The 23,687-nt window shown below is 34.8% G+C and overlaps 2 protein-coding genes across 8 annotated transcripts in view; both read right to left on the bottom strand.

Moving 5' to 3' along the window:
* Nucleotides 1-148: 148 nt before the first annotated feature.
* LOC145307325 (transmembrane protein 62-like) lies at nt 149-15,978 on the bottom strand. 2 transcript variants are annotated; one of them, XM_080149703.1, is made up of 16 exons: nt 15,934-15,978; nt 14,308-14,394; nt 13,767-13,841; nt 12,939-13,006; nt 11,439-11,528; nt 10,564-10,632; nt 8,664-8,717; nt 7,451-7,549; nt 6,743-6,801; nt 6,005-6,047; nt 5,290-5,376; nt 4,822-4,912; nt 4,356-4,407; nt 1,905-1,994; nt 864-936; nt 149-246 (listed from the first exon to the last, which is right to left on the bottom strand). In XM_080149703.1, the coding sequence occupies exons 2-16, from the start codon at nt 14,321-14,323 to the stop codon at nt 160-162; spliced, it is 1,053 nt and encodes a 350-aa protein (XP_080005829.1). In that variant the 5' UTR covers nt 14,324-14,394; nt 15,934-15,978; the 3' UTR covers nt 149-159. The 2 variants fall into 2 exon arrangements, with proteins under 2 accessions (XP_080005829.1, XP_080005830.1); XM_080149704.1 differs by having other exon boundaries at nt 5,290-5,373.
* A 2,751-nt stretch (nt 15,979-18,729) lies between these two features.
* The window catches only part of LOC145307199 (uncharacterized), a 184,246-nt gene continuing 179,288 nt past the window's right edge, over nt 18,730-23,687 (bottom strand). For all 6 annotated transcript variants that reach the window (XM_080149571.1, XM_080149572.1, XM_080149576.1 and 3 more), the window contains 3 exons: nt 21,975-22,047; nt 20,895-21,001; nt 18,730-20,376 (listed from right to left, as the gene is read on the bottom strand). In XM_080149571.1, coding sequence (XP_080005697.1) covers nt 20,363-20,376; nt 20,895-21,001; nt 21,975-22,047 — 194 coding nt within the window. In that variant the 3' untranslated portion in view covers nt 18,730-20,362. The remainder of the gene's footprint in view (nt 20,377-20,894; nt 21,002-21,974; nt 22,048-23,687) is intronic.

Raw genomic sequence — 23,687 nt, 5'->3', positions numbered from 1 at the left:
GTCAATCTTTATGACTGTTTATCTGTCTCTATGTTATATTGTCTGTCTGTTTGACAGCTTGCCTGTCTGTATGACAGTTCTTTCTGTATAAATGTATATATATATGACTATTTGTCTTTCTGTATGTCAGTTTGTCTGTCTTTATGACAGTTTGTCTGTCTATATGTGTAATAAACTTAACTTGAACTTCCTAAAAGCCAAAATTTTAATTTCCTCTGACTGGCTAATCTTTTGAATAGGCTCTACCTAAAAAAAAAAGTTTTTTCCAACATTCCTTTATTAAGGTTACGGGAAGCCTATGTGTCTTATCTTTTTGTATGTTTGTCTGTATATCTGTTTGAAGAGCCTCGCATTTTAAAATGTTATCATTCTTGTTTTATATAGTTACTATCGGCTGCGCTCCTAGCATATATGAGAGCTCTGTAATAAAAGGGGTAAGAAGAGGGCTGTAAAATAGCCTAAAACCGTACCATGGCTCAAATCTAAAAATAAAATAGCCTGAAACCAACCTGGAACCTATGTGAAGCTCTCCTAAAATTGAAAACTCAATCAGTTCAGCAGTTATTGAGATCTGAAGCTACAGACAAAACCAAATACTACTTTATATAGGTAACTAGAGGCTTCGCCCCTAGAGGCCTCTAGTGACACGTAAAATAGTTTCTTTTCAATTTATTTTAAATCAGCTAATTACCAAAAATATTTTTTTCGCCGATAAATTACAAACAAACAAACAGACATCATTCTACTTTGTATTATAGATAAAAGAAGCTTCACTGTAAAGGAAAACCATATTGGTTCAGCGATTAGCGAGATCCTTTGCTACAGACAAAAAAAAAACCTTACTACTTTATATAATAGGATACCTTAGGTGACAGGAAATTGGAACTTTTTGGGTTTGTTATCAATACCAATGGCCAAGAATTCAGCTTTTGATCTCTAGAAATAAACTTTTATAACATTTAATTATCTATAAATTGTTTCAAATATAAAGGGGGGGGGGGGTAATGCAATTTTCCCTAAATCAAACAAACAGTTGGAAAAGTAACGAGTGGCGGCTGGCAGCTCATCCGTTTAGCCGTAGAGATCAACTTTTTAAAACATATTTTTGGTTTAATTCATGGTAAATGAGAGCAATAACAATTTTATTAATTTCTAGTACCAGCTGCTAAACGGCTAGAACCGACAGAAAACGGCTGGGAGCGGCCGAGAGTAAGAAGAGTAAATAGGGCTTGTGACATAACTAGGGGTAGGTTTTTATGGGTGCTGAGCTCAAAAATACTACTAAAAATAGTGGCGGCCCATCCATATGGCAGCTGGGTAACGGCCGCAGCTCAGCTGGGAGACGCCAAGATTAGAATGAGTACATAGGGCTTGAGGCGTGTCTAGGGGTATGTTTTTATGGGTGCTGAGCTCAAAAATACTACTAAAAATAGTGGCGGCCCATCCATATGGCAGCTGGGTAACGGCCGCAGCTCAGCTGGGAGACGCCAAGATTAGAATGAGTACATAGGGCTTGAGGCGTGTCTAGGGGTATGTTTTTATGGGTGCTGAGCTCAAAAATACTACTAAAAATAGTGGCGGCCCATCCATATGGCAGCTGGGTAACGGCCGCAGCTCAGCTGGGAGACGCCAAGATTAGAATGAGTACATAGGGCTTGAGGCGTGTCTAGGGGTATGTTTTTATGGGTGCTGAGCTCAAAAATACTACTAAAAATAGTGGCGGCCCATCCATATGGCAGCTGGGTAACGGCCTCAGCTCAGCTGGGAGAGGCCAAGATTAAAATGAGTAGATAGGGCTTGAGACGTGTCTAGGGTTAGGTTTATATGGGTGCTGAGCTCAAAAATGCTACCAAAATTAGTAGCGGCCCATCCATATGGCAGCTGGGTGCTACTGAAAATTTTACCTAAAAGTTAGGATGCCATTGTCAATTGCCAGAACCCGAAACATCCGGTTTTCCTTGAAATCTGCCAGTTCAAATTCTGCGGTACCACCCCTTAAAAAAGAAAAAGAAGGATAACATAAATCAAAAACTCCAGGGATCTAAAGGGATAAGACGATGGCTGATAAATTGATAAAATCCAATGATGATTTACTCCTTCTGTATATTACAGTTAGTGGTTGAATCGTTTGGACAGTCAACTTAATGAACCAACTAATCAAATTCAATACAAGTCCCCAATTAGAAATGACCGACTACCTAACTATGCAGGGTATAAAGTTGTGGTACCATATCCAATACGATGTTCAGGTTTACCTACCTATGCATGGTATAAAGTTGTGGTACCATATCTCCCTAGGATGTTCAGGTTTACCTACCTATGCATGGTATAAAGTTGTGGTACCATATCTCCCTAGGATGTACAGGTTTACCTACCTATGCATGGTATAAAGTTGTGGTACCATATCTCCCTATGATGTACAGGTTTACCTACCTATGCATGGTATAAAGTTGTGGTGCCAAACCCCCTAGGATGTACAGGTTTACCTACCTATGCATGGTATAAAGTTGTGGTGCCAAGCCCCCTAGGATATTCAGGTTTACCTACCTATGCATGGTATAAAGTTGTGGTGCCAAACCCCCTAGGATATTCAGGTTTACCTACCTATGCATGGTATAAAGTTGTGGTGCCAAACCCCCTAGGATATTCAGGTTTACCTACCTATGCATTGTATAAAGTTGTGGTGCCAAACCCCCTAGGATATTCAGGTTTACCTACCTATGCATGGTATAAAGTTGTGGTGTCAAATAGGGTTGGGCCGGATATCCGGCCGGATACCGGATATTGAAACTATCCGGCCGGATATCCGGCAATATAATCTTTTATATTTTACAACAAAAATCTCTGTTTTTTTTAAATCTTAAATGGCTGTAATTTTCTTATTATTGAAGATAGAAGAACAATTTTTTCTTAATATGTTTAACTTTATGTAAATTTTATATTAGAAATCTCAAAACATAAATTTTGGCGGTGGCAGCAGTACTTGGCAGCTGCCAGCCGCAAACCGACGGTTTGCAGGTAAACGGCAACGGATTTTATGAAATTGTAATATGTCATGAAGATATATAGAAAAGCCTAAGTTTAAAATTTGAAATCTTCAAGTAAAAATTTGCGGTCACAGGAACCGTTTAAAGATTTCTGGAGACCTGGAGGTTCAGGACTTGCAGGATTATACCTGGAACCTGAAATCAACTTGAACACCTATATTACATATGAGGATGTACGACTATAGGATATTTTAGTACTAGATAACATGAAATGCTTTGTTTAAGTAAAAAAATATTTTTACTTTTTACCTGAATGACCTTACCAGATTTGCTGGCATCCTGTGCCCGCCAGGAAGGAGGTATTAAAAAAATTTCAACTCTCAGTTATGTGTCATACCCATATTTCAAAAGTCACTTAGTTATAGCCCTCTACCTTTTATACACAGAAAATGGGATAGAAAAAACAGAGGGAGGGGGGGGGGGGGCAGGCATTCAACGCCACATCCCCGCCCATCCTCCAACCGTTAGGGGTTGATATTACAGATTGAGGGAAGTAATAGTTCATTAGATTTATTTGCTAAGAAGAAAGATCATTTAATACTTACTTAATTTTTAAGTTTTAATCTTAATTTTATCTTATTATACAAAGTAGTAAGCTTTTTTGTCTGTAGCGAAGGATCCCGCTAACCGCTGAACTGATATGTTCTCCTTTAAAGTGAAGCTTCTTATAGGTCCCAGGGTGGTTTTAGGCTGTTTCATTTTTATAAAAAAAAGTCGTTGTAAGGTTTTAAATTATTTTTCTGCACTTTCATGTCCCTTCTAATATCCCTAGATACTAGGGACGCAACCGCTAGTATAATATAAAACACTAGTTTATGAAGAAATTTTTTTGCGGCTATAGTCCTCTTTGTGGCAACGACCCTTAAGGAGCGATTATTCGTATTTTCACAGTAGCTTTCCTCCTATTTCTAGCCCCTTGCAGGGGACTCTAACCTTGCGGAGCCAATTGCCTAACCCTGCGGGGCAATCACCTAACCAAATATAACCTAACCTAACCTAAAATAACCTATTAAAAGCAATTTTAAAAATACAACGAATCGCCCCTTAAGGTGCGTTGCCACAAAAGGGACTATATCCTTTTTTGATAATTTAATATGTAGTAATTTGGCCGGTTATCCGGCCAGATATCCGGTAATTTGGCCGGATAACCGGATATTTGCCGGATATCCGGCGTTGGCCGGATATCCGGCCGGTTACCGGATATCCGGTATTTGAAATCAGCCGGATATCCTGTATCCGGTATCCGGCCAAAAAAATATCCGGCCCAACCCTAGTGTCAAACCTCCTAGGATATTCAGGTTTACCTACCTATGCATGGTATAAAGTTGTGGTGCCAAACCCCCCAGATTGTGTAGATGACCTAAAAAAATAGATTAGAGACTTTCATCAAGATGTAAGGGGACTTTTTAAAATTAAAAATACTAAAATACAAATTAAAGAAATCCAGCAAGAAATACAATGATCTAAGTGCTGAAAGACTGCCACAAGTAGACCCAATACTCCAAATTTGAAGACATCAGCTTTAATAATAAAAAAAGTTGCAGGCATGTGCTAACGAAACTGGTTTTGATATTATAATTGTACATTTTTATATCCGTAGAAAACTGGATATAATACTAAACGATACATGATATTTCTAATCCAGCAAAAATCAATCGGTTTCGAGCCCGAGGCCATGTGTTTTTATTATCGTATCGTATTATAGACAACTTTCTGCGGATAGCATGCTTGAAACCGGTTCTAATCCAGCGGATATTGAACGGTTTAGAAGTACCTGAAAGATAGACCAGACCCCCATCCAGCAGGTGTTGAAATCCAGGGGGAGGAGATAGGATGCAAGAGGAGGGGAAATGGCCGAAGAAAATCTAAAATGGAGGGAAAAAATTAAAAACTTTGGGTACTTTTATCATACTAATTAAAAATGTTGGCTACTTTTTAGCGATGCCCCTACCAAAGATCATTGGAAAACCATTGTGCGTGGCCTATTAGGGATCTAAAGGGATAAAACAATGGCCAATAAATTTGATGTTTGTTCGAGTAAAGTCTTTATACATACATACACACACACACACACACATACACACGCACGCACACACACAAACGCCCACACATACACACACACACATACAGACACACACAAATACACACACACCCTCACACACACACATACACACATACACGCACACACACACACACCCACACACACCCACACACACACACACACACACACACACACACATACCTGTTTGTTCGCCTGTAACTCCTGCTTCTGTGTCAGTAGCCGAGAAAAGTCATCATCCTCCAAAATTCCCAGAAAATTGAACACCTCATACACGAGTTTATAATTCACTTTCAAGTACATATTTGAAACCGATTTATATCCGCTGGATTAGAACCTGTTCTCAGTCATACTATCCGCATAATATCCGCGGAAAGCTGTCTATAATACGATGTTATAAATAAATATATAAAACTCAGCGATCTAAAGGGATAAGACAATAACCGATAAATTGATGTACATCCCCAATGATGATACTCAAAAAAAACCTCCTGTATATTACAATTAGTGGTTGAGAAGTTTGGAAAACTCAACTGAATGAACCAAATAAAAGTCCCCCAAGGTTGTTAAGCCATCAAATATGAAAACATTATTATAAGGCTTTGGGGACTCGTGTAATAAACATCCCAATGTCCCCTCCCTAGGTATTCAGCCTTCTTACGGCTATGTGAACTAATGCCTCGGGTTAGAAGCGCTGGAAAGTGTCATGTGTGACGTCATAAAAATACGTCTAAATCCGTTTACAGGAGTTTTCCTGTTCCATTTCTCCCCTCATCCCTCCTGTTTTACGACGTATTTTTATGACGTCACACATGACACTTTCCAGCGCTTCACTTTGGGTACTTTTATCAAAAAAACAGTTTAAAAACTTTGGGTACTTTTATGAAAGTGAAAATGCCTTTTTAGGTCCAGTCTTCATGGTCGCGTCCAAAGCAAAAAAACTTGAATTAAGTTTAATCCATCATATTATTATTATAGCGACTTTGCCCCTAGAGGCCTCTTTGGGCCCTTGAGGTGGTAGGGGGGGAGGGGGGGTTCTAACCCTATATTTTGCTTTAGGTTTATTATTTTTTTTTTGGGGGGGGGAGAGGTTATACCCTTCTCCAAAAATGACTGAGAACCGGTTCTATACAGCGGAAATTAATCGGTTTTGTATGGATCCTGTAAAGAACAACCGGCGTTCTCCTCTTTTTTTCTTCAATTTTTAAATTTGAGTACCCCCCCCTCCCCCGACAGAGATCAACTTTTTTTGGTTAGGTTAGGTTATAGGCTAGGGAGCCAAACGCTGCAGCTAGGCAGGCAATGGGGCCGAGCGCTGCGGCCAGAGTTCATACAGTTCTGTCATTTGGGGGGGGGGGGGGGAGTATTCAAATTTTCAAAATTGAAAAAAAAAATTCTAAAAGGATATTACCGAACAACCATATCGGTTTAGTGGTAAGCGAGATCCTTTTGTATAAACAGACAGACAAACATCCTGTTACTTTATTATAAGGGTGATTGATGGAAAAGTTTTGACATTGATAGTATGTACTTAAACTTTAGATACTTTTCTCAAACAAATTAAAAAACTTTGGGTACTTTTATCAAACCAATATAAAAACTTTGGGTACTATGATGGTAGATGGACTATGCCTGCCTGTAGTTGGTTCCATAATGCTCCATGGTGTACGTGTAGGATGTTGGGTGCTCGGTCCCCTATACAGATAAACATATTTGTAGATAATAGAAACTAGGGTTGGGCTGATTTCTTATGCCGGATATCTTGTATCCGGCCGGATATCTGACTAATGTCGGATATCCGGCAATTTACCGGATATCTGATCAACGCCGGATAGTTTTAATATCCAGTATCTGTCCAAACCGGATATCCGGCCCAGCCCTACTAGAAACCTCTAGGTGCACTTAAAGAAAGGGGGGTGGGGCTGTAGAGTTAGACAGAATAGACCCCACTTTCCATTTTACTTTTTTAAAAAGTTTTGGGGAGAAGTATTTTCCAGAAGCGATTTGGGACCCTCCCCCAAAATAGTTATGAACCTTCCTATAAAGACCTATGAGAAGCTACATTGTAAGGCAGAACCGTATAAAGCTTCAAAGTTGTTAAGCCAATGAATAAGAAAACGTTATTATAAGACATTGGGGACTAGTGTAATAAACAGCCCAATGTCCCCTCTATCACTGGAAGCATAGTAATAGTCAAGCAACATCCCACAATGTTTGTGTTAAAAAGGGACTTAAGAGATGAGACAATGGGTGATAAATTGATTAAAACCCAATTGGGTATGATAAAAAAAATGATCAATTCATGCAGATCATAACATTTGGTGGACATTTGTGTAAAGGATACCTTTGCTGAATAGGATCTGTGAAGATTATTTTCATGTTCCAAATGGTGGACATCAAAAGAATCGTGGTTACCACGAATATCCAAATACACAGTACGCTTCTAAAATACAAAGAAATGTCGTTACCACGAATATCCAAATACACAGTACACTCCTGGAACACAAAAGAATTGTGGTTACCACAATTATCCAAATACACAGTGCGCTTCTAAAATACAAAGTTACCACGAATATCCAAATACACAGTACGCTTCTAAAATACAAAGAAATGTCGTTACCACGAATATCCAAATACACAGTACACTCCTGGAACACAAAAGAATTGTGGTTACCACAATTATCCAAATACACAGTGCGCTTCTAAAATACAAAGTTACCACGAATATCCAAATACACAGTACGCTTCTAAAATACAAAGAAATGTCGTTACCACGAATATCCAAATACACAGTACACTCCTGGAACACAAAAGAATTGTGGTTACCACAATTATCCAAATACACAGTGCGCTTCTAAAATACAAATTTACCACGAATATCCAAATACACAGTACGCTTCTAAAATACAAAGAAATGTTGTTACCACGAATATCCAAATACACAGTGCGCTTCTAAAATACAAAGAATCGTGGTTACCACAAATACCCAAATACACAGTGTGCTTCTAAAATACAAAGAATCATGGTTACCACAAATATCAAAATACATAGTATGTTCCTGAAAAAGAATTGTGGTTACCACAATTATCCAAATACACAGTGCGCTCCTGAAATACAAAGAATTGTGGTTACTACAAATATACAAATACATAGTACGCTCTTGAAAAACAAAGAAAAGTGGTTAACACAAATATCCAAATACACAGTATGCTTCTGAAATGCAAAGAATCGTGGTTACCACAAATATCCAAATACACAGTGCTCTCCTGAAATACAAAGAATTGTTTATCATGAATATCCAAATATACAGTATGCTCCTTAAATAAAGAATTGTTGTTAACACCAATATCCAAATACACAGTACGCTCCTTAATTACAAAGAATAGTGGTTACCACAAATATCCAAATACACAGTGCGCTCCTGATATAAAGAACCATGATTACCACAAATATCCAAATACAAAGTACACTCCTGAAATACAAAAAAAATGTGGTTACCACAAGTATCTTGGGTACTTAGGGTAATTTTATTAAACCAATTTGAAAACTTTTCTTACCGTAACATTATACTTGTGAAGTAATTGTGCGTAAGTCCGCCATTCATCCTCAACCTAATTTAAAAGTAAACAACGATCAGCTGATTATAAAGCATGGTGTGCCATTGCCACGTAATACTATAGAACTTAAAATGTCGACTTGTGTTGAATAGTTATTTCTTGCATCGTATTATAAAAAGCTTTCCATGGATATAAAAAATACAAATATTAGATTAAAAACAGTTTTTTTGCCCCAAGATGCCAAAGCCTTGGGATAAACCTGGGATAATCTAAACCTGTGGGGCCAATTACCTAACCCTGTGGGGTAATCACCTAACCCAATATAACCCAACCTAACCTAAAATAACCTATAAAAAGCCATTTTAAAAATATGACAAATCGCCCCTTATGGGGCGATGTTACGAAAGGGACTATTCCCAAAAGTTCTAGGCATTTTAAAATGACTTTTTTTGAAATTAAACTACATGGCCTAGAAACAAAATTATAAGCTTATTTTTGTCATAAATTTAGGTTGCCAGTAACTTACTATATTTTTACAATTACAATAAAAATACCTATAGTCAAAGTCATTTTTAAAAATTAAGTTTAATTAACGTTATACTGTATATATGTATGAAATGGCCCATAATTAGGAGCAGTTTGACTTAACAAGCGCATTTGACTACAACCCAATTTTTTTACAGAAAATCAGAAAAAAAAACAGGCAGAGAGAGAGAGACACAGGCAGAGAGAGAGACAGAGAGATAGATATATTTTACACGTTTTTTCTGTTCATTGGATCTTGACTAATCCATATTACTCTAGAGAGAGACACAGGCAGAGAGAGAGAGACAGACACAGGCAGAGAGAGAGAGAGAGAGAGAGTGAGAGAGAAAGAGAGAGAGACAGATAGACAGAGAGAGAGACAGAGACAGAAAGATAGAAAGAGATGGATAGAAAAAAAAATAGAGACAGAGAGACAGAAAGGGAAAAAGAAAGAAAGAGAGAGAGAAAAAAAAAGACAGACATAAAGACAGACAGACATAAAGACAGACAGACATAAAGACAGACAGACATAAAGACAGACAAACATAAAGACATACAAACATAAAGATAAACAGACATAAACACAGACAGCCATAAAGACTTACAAACACAAAGACAGACAAACATAAAGACAGACAGACATAAAGAAAGACAAACATAATGCAAGACAGACATAAAGACAGACAAACATTATGCCAGACAAACATAAAAACAGACAAACATAAAGAGAGACAGACATAAAGACAGACAAACATAAAGACAGACAGACATAAAGACAGACAAACATAAAGAAATACAAACATAAAGACAGACATACAAACATAAAGACAGACATAAAGACATACAAAAATAAAGACAAACACACATAAAGTCAGACAGACATAAAGACAGACAAACATAAAGACAGACTGACATAAAGACATACAAACATAAAGACAAAAAGACATAAACACAGACAAACATAAAGACAGACAAAAATAAAGACAGACAAACATAAAAAAAGACAAACATAAAGAGAGACAGACATAAAGACAGACAAACATCAAAACAGACAAACATAATGACAGACAAACACAAAGAAAGACAAACATAAAGACAGACAAATATAAAGACAGACATACAAACATAAAGACAGACATAAAGACATACAAAAATAAAGACAAACATACATAAAGACAGACAGACATAAAGATAGACAGAAAAAAAACAGACAGACATAAAGACATTCAAACATAAAGACAGACATACATAAAAACAAACAAACATAAAGAATTAGAGACGGCCAGATATAAAGACAGACAAACATACATAACACTTACACAGACAAACATAAAGACAAACAGACATAAAGACAGACAGACTATAAAAAGATAACCTGGAAGGAATTAACTCCATCAAAATCCTTGGCATCTGTCAAGTCTCCAGAAGCTAGAACAACCGCGGGCTGAACACAACAAAATATATAAAAAATAGCCAAAAACCTGCCTAAAAGCAGTCCGACCGCCATTGATGTTTTATAGTTAATTATGCTCCTTAATGATAGGAATGTTGACAAGAAGTTTCATTATCATATCTTTAGTAGCAGCCGAGAAAATCACATTTCCCCCATAGCGTTTCTGATGGACAGACATAGTGAATTATGGAGTAGCTTTGTAAATTTACTAGGTAAATACTTTGGGTTACAAATAGTACCTATCCCCAAAAAATTTTTGATGATATGTTTGGATACTCATTTGTCAAGTATATATATGATAACAGTACTACCCTTATCCCAAGCTCCTCTGCGGAGAGCGTCATACTCATTCATTACAGTGACTTAATTTGGGACACCTGCCATACTCAGCGATGGTGAGGTAATATTGAGGAGCTTATATGACATAGAGGGTCAAGTCATAATGTGATTAAACGCAGGGATCTAAAGGGATGAGACAATGGCCATTAAATTGATGTATATCAACAATGATGATTCACAAAATAACCCCTTCTGTAGATTAGGATTAGTGGTTGAAATGCTTGGACACTCAACTTAATTATCCAACCCATCAAAATTCACAAAAAGTCCCCAAAGTTGTTAAGCCAACAAATAAAAAAATTTTATTATAAAAGTTTGGGGACTAGTGCAATAAAAAAACAATTGTTCTCTCTCTTTCTTTTAATCTACAGAAGGGTAATTTTGTGTATCATCATTGGGGATAAACATCAATTTATCGGCCATTGTCTTATCCCTTTAGATCCCTGCTATCCACTAACCTGTATTGTATCCAAAGTTGTGGAGAAGAATTGTTCTAAACTTGGAGCTATGTCCAGATGTACATACTTGGATATATGGAGGTCTGTTACCTGCGGTAGAAAAATCATAAATGTTATCCATATCTTTAGAATCGTCATAAACTCTAGTTTTGGTAAATATAAGTATCATTTTTGTGCTATTTGTAGTTTAGGAGCTACGTTGATAAAGGTGAGAAAGTCAGATGTACGGTACGTACTTTGATATATGGAGGTCCGTAACCTGTGGGGAAAATTAGAGTAATTGGAGGGATAAAATAATGTATAGAGTAGATGCATATACATAATAGGAATCTTCACTAAAATTTTCATCTGTCTATCTTCAATAACAGCCAAGAAACACATTTACCCCATTGCGTTACGGACGGACATATGGACACAGTAAAACTTGGAGATATGTTTAGGTATACATTCTTGGATATATGGAGGTCTGTAACCGGCAGTAAAATCGTTAGAATCGACATAAACTCTAGTTTTTGTAAATATAAGTACCATTCTTGTGCTATTTGTAGTTTAGGAGTTACATTGATAAAGGTGAGAAAGTCAGATGTACGGTACGTACTTTGATATATGGAGGTCCGTAACCTGTGGGGAAAATTAGAGCAATTGGAGGGATAAAATAATGTATAGAGTAGTTGCTCATATATAATAGGAATCTTCACTAAAATTTTCAGCTGTCTATCTGCAATTGCAGCCGAGAAACACATTTACCCCATTGCGTTACGGACGGACATATTATGGACACAGTAAAACTTGGAGATATGTACATACTTGGATATATGGAGTTCTGTAACCGGCAGTAAAATCGTTAGAATCGACATAAACTCTAGTTTTTGTAAATATAAGTACCATTTTTGTGCTATTTGTAGTTTAGGAGCTACGTTGATAAATGTGAGAAAGGATAAAAAGTTAGATGAATAGTACTTTGATATATGGATGTCTGTAACCTGGGAAAACAATCCTTATTAGAAAGTGTCTATTTGTCTGTCTGTTTGAACCAAAGGATCTCGCTAATTGCTGAACTGATATGGTTTTGCTTTACAGGGTAGCTTTTCATAAGTCCTGGGTAGGTTTATAACTATTTTAGGAGAGGGTACCACCACCCTCCCAAGAGAAATCTCCCATAGAATTACACCCCCCCCCCTTCCCAAGTGTGTCAACTTGCTGCAAAATTGATTAAATACAGGACACTGTTTAAGGACATACATACATTTATAGGTCTGGATTATAGAGATGCTTCAAATACAACATTATACCTACATAATTACAGGAATCATTATTCCAAAAATGAGATTAATAAGATAATTAGTTAGGTAAGTATATAATTTTAGATTTCTTTTTGGAAAAATAAACTATTTAAAACGTATCTACGGACTTTCTGGTAATGATTTTAGAATTGCTTCGATTTTCAATTCATACCTAACTCTTACAGGAATTATCATGCCAAGGTTAAAATCTCTATACCTGAATGAACCAAAATATATCCTGAGAATTCCACTCCAGTTCCCTGGCGGACCAATCATTCCTCAACTCTGCACACAAACAAAATTAGTGGTGGAAACGTTTGGACACTCAACCAATAGAAATAGGATAAAATTACCCAAATTTGTTAGTTAATGAAAAAGAAAATGCTATATAAAACTTTGGGGACTAGTGTAATTAAGAGCACAATGTCCCCTCCCTCCCTAGTTAGTACAGTTATTACAGGGGACTAAAGGGATAAGACAATGGCTGATTTATTATTGTACATCCCCAGTGATGATACACAAAATAAACACTTCTGTAGATTACAATTTGTGGTTGAAACGTTTGGACACTCAACTTAATAAATCAACCAATCGAAAATCAATAGGTAATAGGCCCCAAAGATGTTAAGCCAAAAAAATTAGGAAACTATACCTAGGTATCATCAAACTTTGGGAACTAGTGTAATAAACAGTCAAATGATGTCCCATCCCTTCCTGACTTTAGATAGGGTCGGACAAGATATCCGGATATTTTTAATGTCCAACCGGATATTAGATATTAAAACAATCCGGACACCGGATATCCGGCTGTTTTTTAATGCCAGACATCTGGTAATTTGTCGGGTATCCGACAATAAAAATCAGCCGGATTTCCGAAATTTGGTACCCGGCCGGATATACGGTTATTTGTCAGATATCCGGCACTAGAAATTAGCTGGATATCCGGTATTTTTTTGTATATCCGGCACAAGAATCAGCCGGATATCCGGTATTCGGTAACCGGACAAAAAGTATCCGGCCCTACCCTACTTTGGGTACTACTTACCTAATTTAGGGATGGTAATGGGTAGCACAGCATATTTATAGACAAACAAGGACAGCAGAACAACAAAGAATCCCTGATATTAAATCTAAATATTATCATAAAGTTGTAGGATGTCTGTCTGTCTGTACTGAAAGATATCGCCAACCACTGAACCTATTTGGCCTTCATATCATGGTTCCCCAATAATGATAACCAAATTATCCCTTCTGTAGATAAGAAGGGGCTGGTTGAAACATTTGTACACTCAACTTAATTAACTAACCAATCAAAATTCAATGGAAGTCACCAAAGTTGTTGAGCCAATGAATAAGAAAAAGTTTAAAAGTGTAATAAACAGCCCATTGTCCCTCTCTCTATGCCTTATATAATAGGAAAGCTTATTATAATTTGAGTCCGCAAAAGAAATCTAAATTAATATAAAAAAGGCTATGTCTATCTATTTGTCTGTAGTAATAATCTTATTAATTTCATTTCAATATCCGCGGAAAGGTGTCTATAATACGATGCAATAAATAACAATTCTTTATGATAATATTTTCCTTTAGTATTGTTTTCATCTTCTTTACTTGGTAACTTTTTCCTGTTCTAGATTAATGTAATTGGTTGAAAAATAAGGGCTCTTTTTCCTATTTATTAAACAATTTATTCAGGGATCTCAAGGGATAAGTCAATAGACGGTAATTTGACAAACAACATTATTCTATAGATTAATGTAATTGGTTAAAAAGTAAGGGCTCTTTTTTCTGTTCATTAAACAATTTATTTAAGGATCTTAAGGGATAAGACAATCCTTATAATAGGTATAGCAAAGGATGTCTGTTTGTGTGTCTGTGTGTTTGTACTGAAGGATCTCACTAACCGCTGAACCGATCGGGCTCTCCTTTACAGGGTAGCTTTTCATAGGACCCGGGAAGGTTAATAACTATTTTGGGGGAGGGTACCACCACCATCCCAAGAGAAATAAAAAAGTCGAAAAAAATTTAAATATTTGAGAGACTTGATTGAAACATAAAGAGGTATCATAAAATTTGAAAGCAATAAAGAGGTACCTATAGACTTGAACAAAAAAAACATTTAAAGTGCCACTAGAGGCCTCTAGGGGCGTAGCCGCTAGTAGACGATAAATTGATAAACAAAATTATTCTATAAATTAATGTAATTGGTTGAAAAGTTGAGACACTATTTTTTTGGAACCAACAAATAAAATTCGATATAAGTACATATTTTTTGGGCAAACATATGTGTTTATTAAACTTTGGGTACCAGTGTAATTTACAGTCCAATGTCCCCTCCCTCCATGCAAATTATTATTTACCTACTTCGTCAAATTGAAAACAAGGATGACAACATCCATACAAAGGGAACCTCTAAAATCATAAGGAAGAACAGACGAACCAATAACGTACCTAACTGATATAAGAATCATTAGGCAAAGTTTAAAAATAAGAACACTTCTAACATGATTAAATTAACCAAAAAAGCTAGCCGTTACAGACGGACGAACCGACTCTAATAATAGAAAAGCTAATTGTGACAACTTTATGTCATTGTGCCTTATTGTTCAAGGAATCATTTCTAAAATATAAACAACTAGCAGCTGCGCCCTTTGGGAAAGCAATGCATTAAAAAAGTGGCATGAAAGCAACGCAAGGCTTAAATCTAGATAATGAAATAGCTTAAAACCAAACCAGGACCTAGGTATGTAAAATGTAGAGTTCTCAATCGGTTAAGCTTCATACAATATATCTTACTACTTTATATAATAGAACAAGCGGTTGAAACTCTAGAATCTAGGTTCTTTGTTATTCAAATGAGTATAGAAAGGGGAGAAAAATAGCCTAGAACCATCCCACGACTTGAACCTAAATGCTAAAATAGCTTAAAACCATCCCAAGACCCATGTGAAGTTTCTCTAAAATGGAGAACCCAAAAGAATAGGTAATATTAGAACGCTTAAGCTACAGACAAAATAAAACTTACTACTTTATAGCTAGGATTAATTTAGCATGGAAAAAGTTGGTCACAAATAAGAATCTGACTTTCTTTATTAGCAAAATTATACCCAATTTGTTACAGAAATCACCATTAAAAGCTGGAAATCTTTAAGTATAACTATACTAAAAGTGAGTTCAATTAAAATCTCAAATTTTAGAAATAAATTGTTCCTCTGTAATTTATTTCTAACTGTTTTTACTCATTTTCATCTGAAAAATTTTAATCAGAATTAAGAAAAAAATTTGAAGCAGTGGATGCATTTTTATGTACCTAGCGGTTACGTCAAACCAGTGAGAGAGGGGACAATGGACTATTTATTACACTAGTCCTCAGAGTTTTACAATAACGTTTTCTTATTAGTTGGCTTAAAAACTTTTGTGACTTATACTGAAATTTGATTGGTTAATTTGTTAAAGTGAGTGTTCAAACGTTTCAACCACTAATTTTTTACTACAGAAGGGGCAATATTGTGTTTCTCTAAATTGGGGATGTACACATTTAACGGCCATCCCTAAAGTCCAACCCTCAAGTTGAGGGAATGGGAGGTGGAACTAAAATAGCCGTATACCATCTATTGGGACCTACGAGAAGATTTTAATTCCCTCAATCTGTTTAAGCTTATACTGGTGGCTGCGTTCCTAGTATCAAGGATATTAGAATGAATATGTAAGCACAGAAAAATAGCTTAAAACCTACAACGACTTTTAAAAAAAAATAAAACAGCCTAAAACCACCCTGGGACCTATAAGAACCTTCACTCTAAAGGAGAACCATATTAGTTCAGCGGTACTATAGCGAGATCCTTTGCTATTGACAAAAAAAGCTTACTACTTTTACTTTATATAATAGGATAGCAAATCAACAGAAACAATTCATTATACAAACAGCCAAATACAGGATCCTTCATTTAGACTTGATGCATTGTTTATATCATTGTACCTAATCTTTATAGGAATCTAGCTGTTTACAGTAATCAAGTTAAAGTTTAAAATAAATATTCGATCTTCAAATAAAGTAACAGGATCTCTGTGTGTACCGAAGGATCTCTCGCTAACCACTGAACCGATATGGTTCTCTTTTACAGATTAGCTTCTCATAGGTCCTGGGATCAAAGGTATTTAACTATTTTAGCGTGATTTTGATAACTACTGAACTGATTTATAAGTTCTCACTTTTAGGGAATCTTCCAATAGGTCCTGTGGTAGTTTTAGGTTATTTCATTTTTGGATTAAAGTATTCTGATAGCTTTAGGCTATTTTTTCTAACCGGTCCCTATCACTTCGATTTTCTTTATCTTTCTATTTATTTATAGATGAATATGAAAATCGATTTTGTTTATTTTATGATAACCCAAAATTAGTACCAAATTTTCTTTTTGCAATTTGTCCCTATAAAAAATGCTTACAAATTTTTGACATCCTATATAAATAAGGAGAGAAAAAAGCATTATATCAATTATTTTGATGTTTTATGTACGTACTGAAATTTTATGTATGAGAAACTGAATTATTTTTAATCAATTTACCTGCAAAAATGCGGGAAATTTAGATTACATAGTTTTTGTCCGCCACAGTCAGGTGACCAGTGGCCGCGAAAATGTTTCAATTCTTGAATGTCGTCTTGAATAATTGGAATAAGGAGTATAAAATAATGGATATTTATATTGGGCTTTGAAACCTATTAATATCCGGTGGATTAGAGCCGGTTCTTAGTATTAGGGTAAAAACCATTTATTGCATAGAAATACAGACAATTTTCAACGAATATTGAATTATACATGTTAAGATTAAGTCAAGTTTTGTTAGCCCGGGCCATTGGTCCCTTGGGTCTGACAAAACTAGTTTAACTTTAAAATTTTTTCATTTTAATATCCGCAGAAAGCTGTCTATAATACGATGTGCTAAATAACCATTATATTTTTCATTTATATAAAATGTTATATGCTTGCTTTAAATATAAAACTTGATGTTTTTTTTGTTTAAAGCTAAAGATCTCAGAAATGGACCGTACGATTTAATGATGCTTTTATGGAAACTCTCATATCTCTACTATGATGGTTCCCTAAAATAGATAATTCAGTAGGTTGAGCAGCTTGCGATATCTTAATGGACAAGAAATAAATATATAACTGGATTATTTACTACTAGCGGCTACGCCTCTAGGGGCACTTAAGGAGGAGAGAGTCAAATTTAATAACCCAATTTCTTATTTTAGATTTTAAAAGAAAAAGTAAAAAAAAATTTGGGGGGGGCATAATTTTTTTTAAGGAAGGGGGTATTTTTCATTTTTTCAGGGGGGTTGGGGGTGTCCCACCCCCCAAGAAAATAGTTATAAACCTTCCCGGGACCTATGAGAAGCTACCCTGTTAAGGATGACCCGATCAGTTCAGCGGTTAGCGAGATCCTTCGGGACACACAGACACACAGATACACAGACAAGAATTTGTAACATTTTACGGACACCCCTCTGTATAAGTAACGTCTATCAAAAAGAAATTTATCAATTTAACTTGTTTTGTCAGACTCAGATTGCTTGTTAATTTTTTTCCAGCATTGCTTCGAACCAAATTAATATCCGCTGGATTAGAAGCGGTTCTTAGCCATACAGAAAAATCATGTATAGAATTGTATTACAATTTTTCCACAAATCTTAAAATAAAAATACCAGTATTGTAAGACCAGGCCTTTGGCCCCTTAGGGATAACAAAACTGTATTTAATTTAATAATTTTTAACTTAAATATCCATGGAAAGCTGTCTACTTGAAAAAAAAATTAATTGTCATACATAATATTTTCATTTCTAAAATGTAAAAAAAAAAAATTAAAATGGGCATAAGGACCTTCTGGTAAAGATTATAGAGAATTGATTCTATTCTATCATGCCTAGATTAACGAAATCAGCTATCCGTTACGGATAGACGGACGTACAGACAGACCATAAGTATACAAAAGCTTGGTTATGAAAATATTTTTGTTTACAATTATGATTTAAACTTTATTTGAAACAATTAAAATTAAACAATATTCACGACTAAAAACTAGTTCAAATTAAAGAGATCTAAAGGGATAAGACAATGGCGGATAAATTGATTTACAACCCCAATAATAACACACAAAATTACCCTTCAATAGATTACAATTAGCGGTTGAAACGTTTGGGACACTCATATTAATGAACCAACCAATTAGAATTCAATAAAGTCCCCAACGAATAAGAAAAGGTTAATATAAAACTTTGGGGACAAGTGTAAAGCAGCCCCCTCCTTCTATGGAGAGAATGAATTATAATATAAATGTTTTCAAACTAAACCAATACTATTAATAAATCTACTATTTTCCTAACCCCGGGGAGGGAGGGGACAATGGGCTGTTTATTACACTAGTCCCCAAAGTTATATAATAATGAATTATTACTTTTTACATTAACAACTTCGGGGACTTTTATCTAATTTTGATTGGTTATTTTATTTAGTTGAGTGTCCAAACGTTTCAACCACAAATTGTATTCTTTAGAAGGTGTAATTTTGTGTATCATTATTAAGGATGTACATCAATTTATCGGCCATTGTCTTATCCCTTTAGATCACTGATTGATATGTATGCTTATAATTATTTATGTCAACTATATGATTATGCAGGGATCTTAAGGGATAAGACAATTAAAATTAGAATGATGTACACCCACAATTATAACAAACAACTCCTCTATAGGGCAAAATTATTGGTGAAAAAATTCTAATAAAGGAATCCAAAGTTTTGAAAACAACGAATAATAGTAAAGGTTTATAAAATTTTGGGTACTAGTATAATTTTCTGTTCAATGTCTCCTCCCTCCCTAAATGTTTTATGAAAAGGTGTTGTGGCCGACATAATATCAATTAGGGTTGGGCCGGATATCCGGTCTGGCCGGTTATCCAATAATTTGCATGATATCGAACATTGATCAGATACTTGGCCGGCAGATTTTTAATGCCGGATATCCGGTATCCGGCCAAAAAAGTATCTGGCCCAACCCTAATATCAATATCTCGATAATTTAAGGACATACTAAATAATAACTACAATAATTTATTTCTATTTGGTAGGAGCGTAAAGTGCTGTCACAAAAATGACGTCATACCATAAAATGACCAATAAGAGGTCAATATAAATTTTACCATTGGTCAATTAAAATGTATACTGGCCAATCATTGGTCATTTTATAGTATTACGTAATTTTTTGGAGGTACCTTATGCTGTTTCATTGGGTAGCCAAAACTTATTGGTTTAGCGGCCATTGAAATTTGTAAGAAAATTCTTTCAGTATCGCTTAGAAACCAATTGATACCCAGTGGATTAGAACTGGTTCTCAGCCATACTGAAAAACTATGTATAGCATCATATTATAACTGTTTTTCTACGTATACACAAATGTACAATCATAAGATTAAAACCAGGTTTTTTTTGGCCCTTGCCTTATGTATCTCGGGGCTAATAAATGGTTTTAATCTTATAATTGTACATTTTTATATCTGCGGAAAGCTGTAATATATTGCGATAAATAACTATTCTTTGATCAAAATTTTTGGTTTCAAAAATGTTGATTGTGCAGATTTTATCTTCTATTTCATTTTCCCTGAAAGCAAAAATAAAATATTTAGTTTAAAAGCCATAAGTGCAAATCTTTAAAAAAAAAATTCGGGTCATGTGAAGGACACGAAGTTGCGGGATTCGTCGTATTTTCCCACTAGCTTTTAAAAGGTCATTTTAGGTAAGTTAGGTTAATTTAGGTTAGGTTTTATTATAAAACTTTGGGGACTAGTGTATTAAGCAGTCCATTGTTCCCTCTCTCTCTATGTGAAAAATTTTGACCTGAAAGAATGAGCTGCCATTATAGCTGCAGCATTGTATTACAGACAGCTTTCTGCGGATATTAAAATGAAAAGCAATAATATTAAAACCAGTTTTGGTAGCTTGGAGGGGGCTGAAGGCACGCTCGTACAAAACTAGTATTATTTCTATGATTTTATTTTAATATTCCTGGAAAATTGTCTTTAATACAATGCTATGAATGATTTTTCAGTATGGCTGATAACCGGTTCTAATCCAGCGGATATTAATTGGTTTCAAAGCGACACTGGAAAACTTTTTTACCTGAAAGGATGTGCAACCCAGCTATGATGGCAGCTGCCAGGACAGCTGTTTTCTTCCACAGAAACCTTTCCTCTCTCTTCTTAGCCTCAAGTGCCTCTTTTTCTGCCCTATAATAATAAAACAAAGAATGGATATTATATTTTTTCTCTTTGTTTGTTTATTTATTCATCTATCCATTCTTTTATCAATCCATATATATATCGATCAATTTATTGACCAATCTATCGATCCATCTATTTATTCATCTATCCATCCTTCTATCAATACATCGATCAATCTATCAATCAATCTATCGATCAATCTATCAATCAATCTATTGATCAATCTATCGATCAATCTATCAATCAATCTATTGAACAATCTATCGATCAATCTATTAATCAATTTATCAATCAATCTATTGATAGCCTCAAGTGCCTCTTTTTCGGCCCTATAATAATAAAACAAAGAATGGATATTATATTTTTTCTGTTTGTTTGTTTATCTATTCATCTATCCATCCTTTTATCAATCCATATATCGATCAATTTATTGACCAATCTATCGATCCATCTATTTATTCATCTATCCATCCTTCTATCTATCCATCCTTCTATCTATCCATCCTTCTATCCATCCATCTATCCATCCATCTATCCATCCATCTATCTATCCATCCATATATAGATCCATCTATCCATCCATTTATAGATCCATCCATATATAGATACATCTATCCATCCATATATAGATCCATCTATCCATCCATATATAGATCCATCTATCCATTCATCTATCCATCCATATATAGATACATCTATCCATCCATCTATCTATCCATCCATCTATCTATCCATCCATCTATTAATCCATATATCAATCAATCTACCCATTCATCTATCCATCCATATATAGATCCATCTATCAATCCATCTATCCATTTATCTAACTATTCATCAATCTACCTATCAATCTCACTGACAATCTAACTAGCTAGTTACTTATTTATCCACTCATCCATCCATCCATCTATTTATATATTTATCTATCTATCTATCTATATATTTATTTATCTATCTATCCATCTATCTATTTCCTCACCTTAGTCTATTTGCTTTAGACTGAGTCTTTCCCAACTTGAGCTGCAAATTTCGACAAGATTTAGCCAAGTTTTCTATTAAAAAAAAAACAAGAATGACAACATCCATAAAAGCGAAGCTATGAAACGCTAGGGCATTAAAAAAAGCAAGTAAAAAAATAAGAAAAAGGGCATTAACACTTGTATAGTTCAGAACTGGATAATCAGAATATAAATGAATAAGAGTCAAAGCAAAATTGTGAGTTATTTTGTTGAAAAACTTCTTGATACAGGATAATGTTTATGGACATACTTACATTTTTAGAACTTATTATTATAGAGTTGCTTTGCATTATAATAATGTACTTGTTATCCCAGGAATCAGAATACCAAAAATCGGATAATTAGATCACATAAAAATTTGTCGTTAAAAAGTAAAAAATCAAAATGTTTAAAATGAACGTACGGGCATTCTGGTAATGATTATAGAGTTGCTACGCTTTCTAATTCGTACCTTACTACTACAGGAATCACCATGCAAAGTTTTAAATACATAGGACAATTTTAACATGCCTAAATTAATAAAAAAGCTATCCATCTCGGACGGACGGACCTACCCTGATTATAGAAAAGCTTCGCTTTTAAAAACATTAATGACAACATCCATAAAGGCGAAGCTCTAAAATCAGAAGGAAGAACAAACGAACAATTACTCTTATTAATAGTGTCATAAATGAATAAGTAGAATTCAATTTATAAGTTTAGACAAAATTTTAAGTAAATTTGTTGCAAAATTGCATAAATACAGGATACAGTAAAAGGACAATCTTTAATTTTTGGGATTTGATTATATAGGTGCTTCGCTTATAATATAGTTGTCCTAGGAATCAGTATTCCAAAAGTCAGTTGAAAAGGATAATTAAAAAAAAGTTTTAACCAATACTGATTCATATTACAACAAGGTATAATGTTATAAGCGAAGCATTTCTGTAATCAAGTCCTAAAAATGTAAGTAGCCTGTATAATTACAGTTACATTACAAATTTACTTAAGATTTTATTTAGACTTAAACATTTATTATTCTGCTTTTTTCAGTTCTGACACTCTACAAGTGTTAATGTTCGTTTGTCCTATTTTTTCAGAGCTTCGCTTTTATGGATGTTGTCATCCTTGTTGAATATTGCATTTAATATTGTGTCTATCAGTCCTAGGAATTACTATTCCCAAATTCAAGTGAATAGGTTAATTATATAATGTAAAAGAAGTTGTCAAAAAAATTAATGTTTACAATTGACATACTTACTTTAATAATGTTTAAAATGGACATATGTATATTGTACATTTTAATAATGATTATTGGGTTGCTTCAAGCTCTTAATTATACCAAAAGTAATCATAATACAAAGTCAAACATGTCTAGATTAATTATGAAAGACTTTCGTTACGAACGGTCAAACATTTACATACCGATTCTAAATATAGAAAAGTTTTGCTTTTAATAGTAAATTATCGCATCGTATTATAGACAGCTTTCGGCTGATATAATAATGAAAAATCAAAAGATTATAACCAGTTTTGTGAGCCCTGAGGGACCGAAGGCCCTTAAAACAGGTATTTTTATGATTTTATTTTAATATTCGTGGAACACAATGCTACACATGATTTTTATAGTGTGGCTTAGAACCGGTTCTAATCCAGTGGATATTAATCGGTTTCGAAGCCATACTGAAAAAGGT

The sequence above is a fragment of the Acartia tonsa genome, chromosome 15 (genome assembly GCF_053477335.1).
Source record: "Acartia tonsa isolate MP-2025a chromosome 15, ASM5347733v1, whole genome shotgun sequence".
NCBI lineage: Eukaryota > Metazoa > Arthropoda > Copepoda > Calanoida > Acartiidae > Acartia > Acartia tonsa.
Note: the sequence above shows the minus strand (reverse complement) of the source record. Positions and strands in the feature narration are given on the sequence as shown.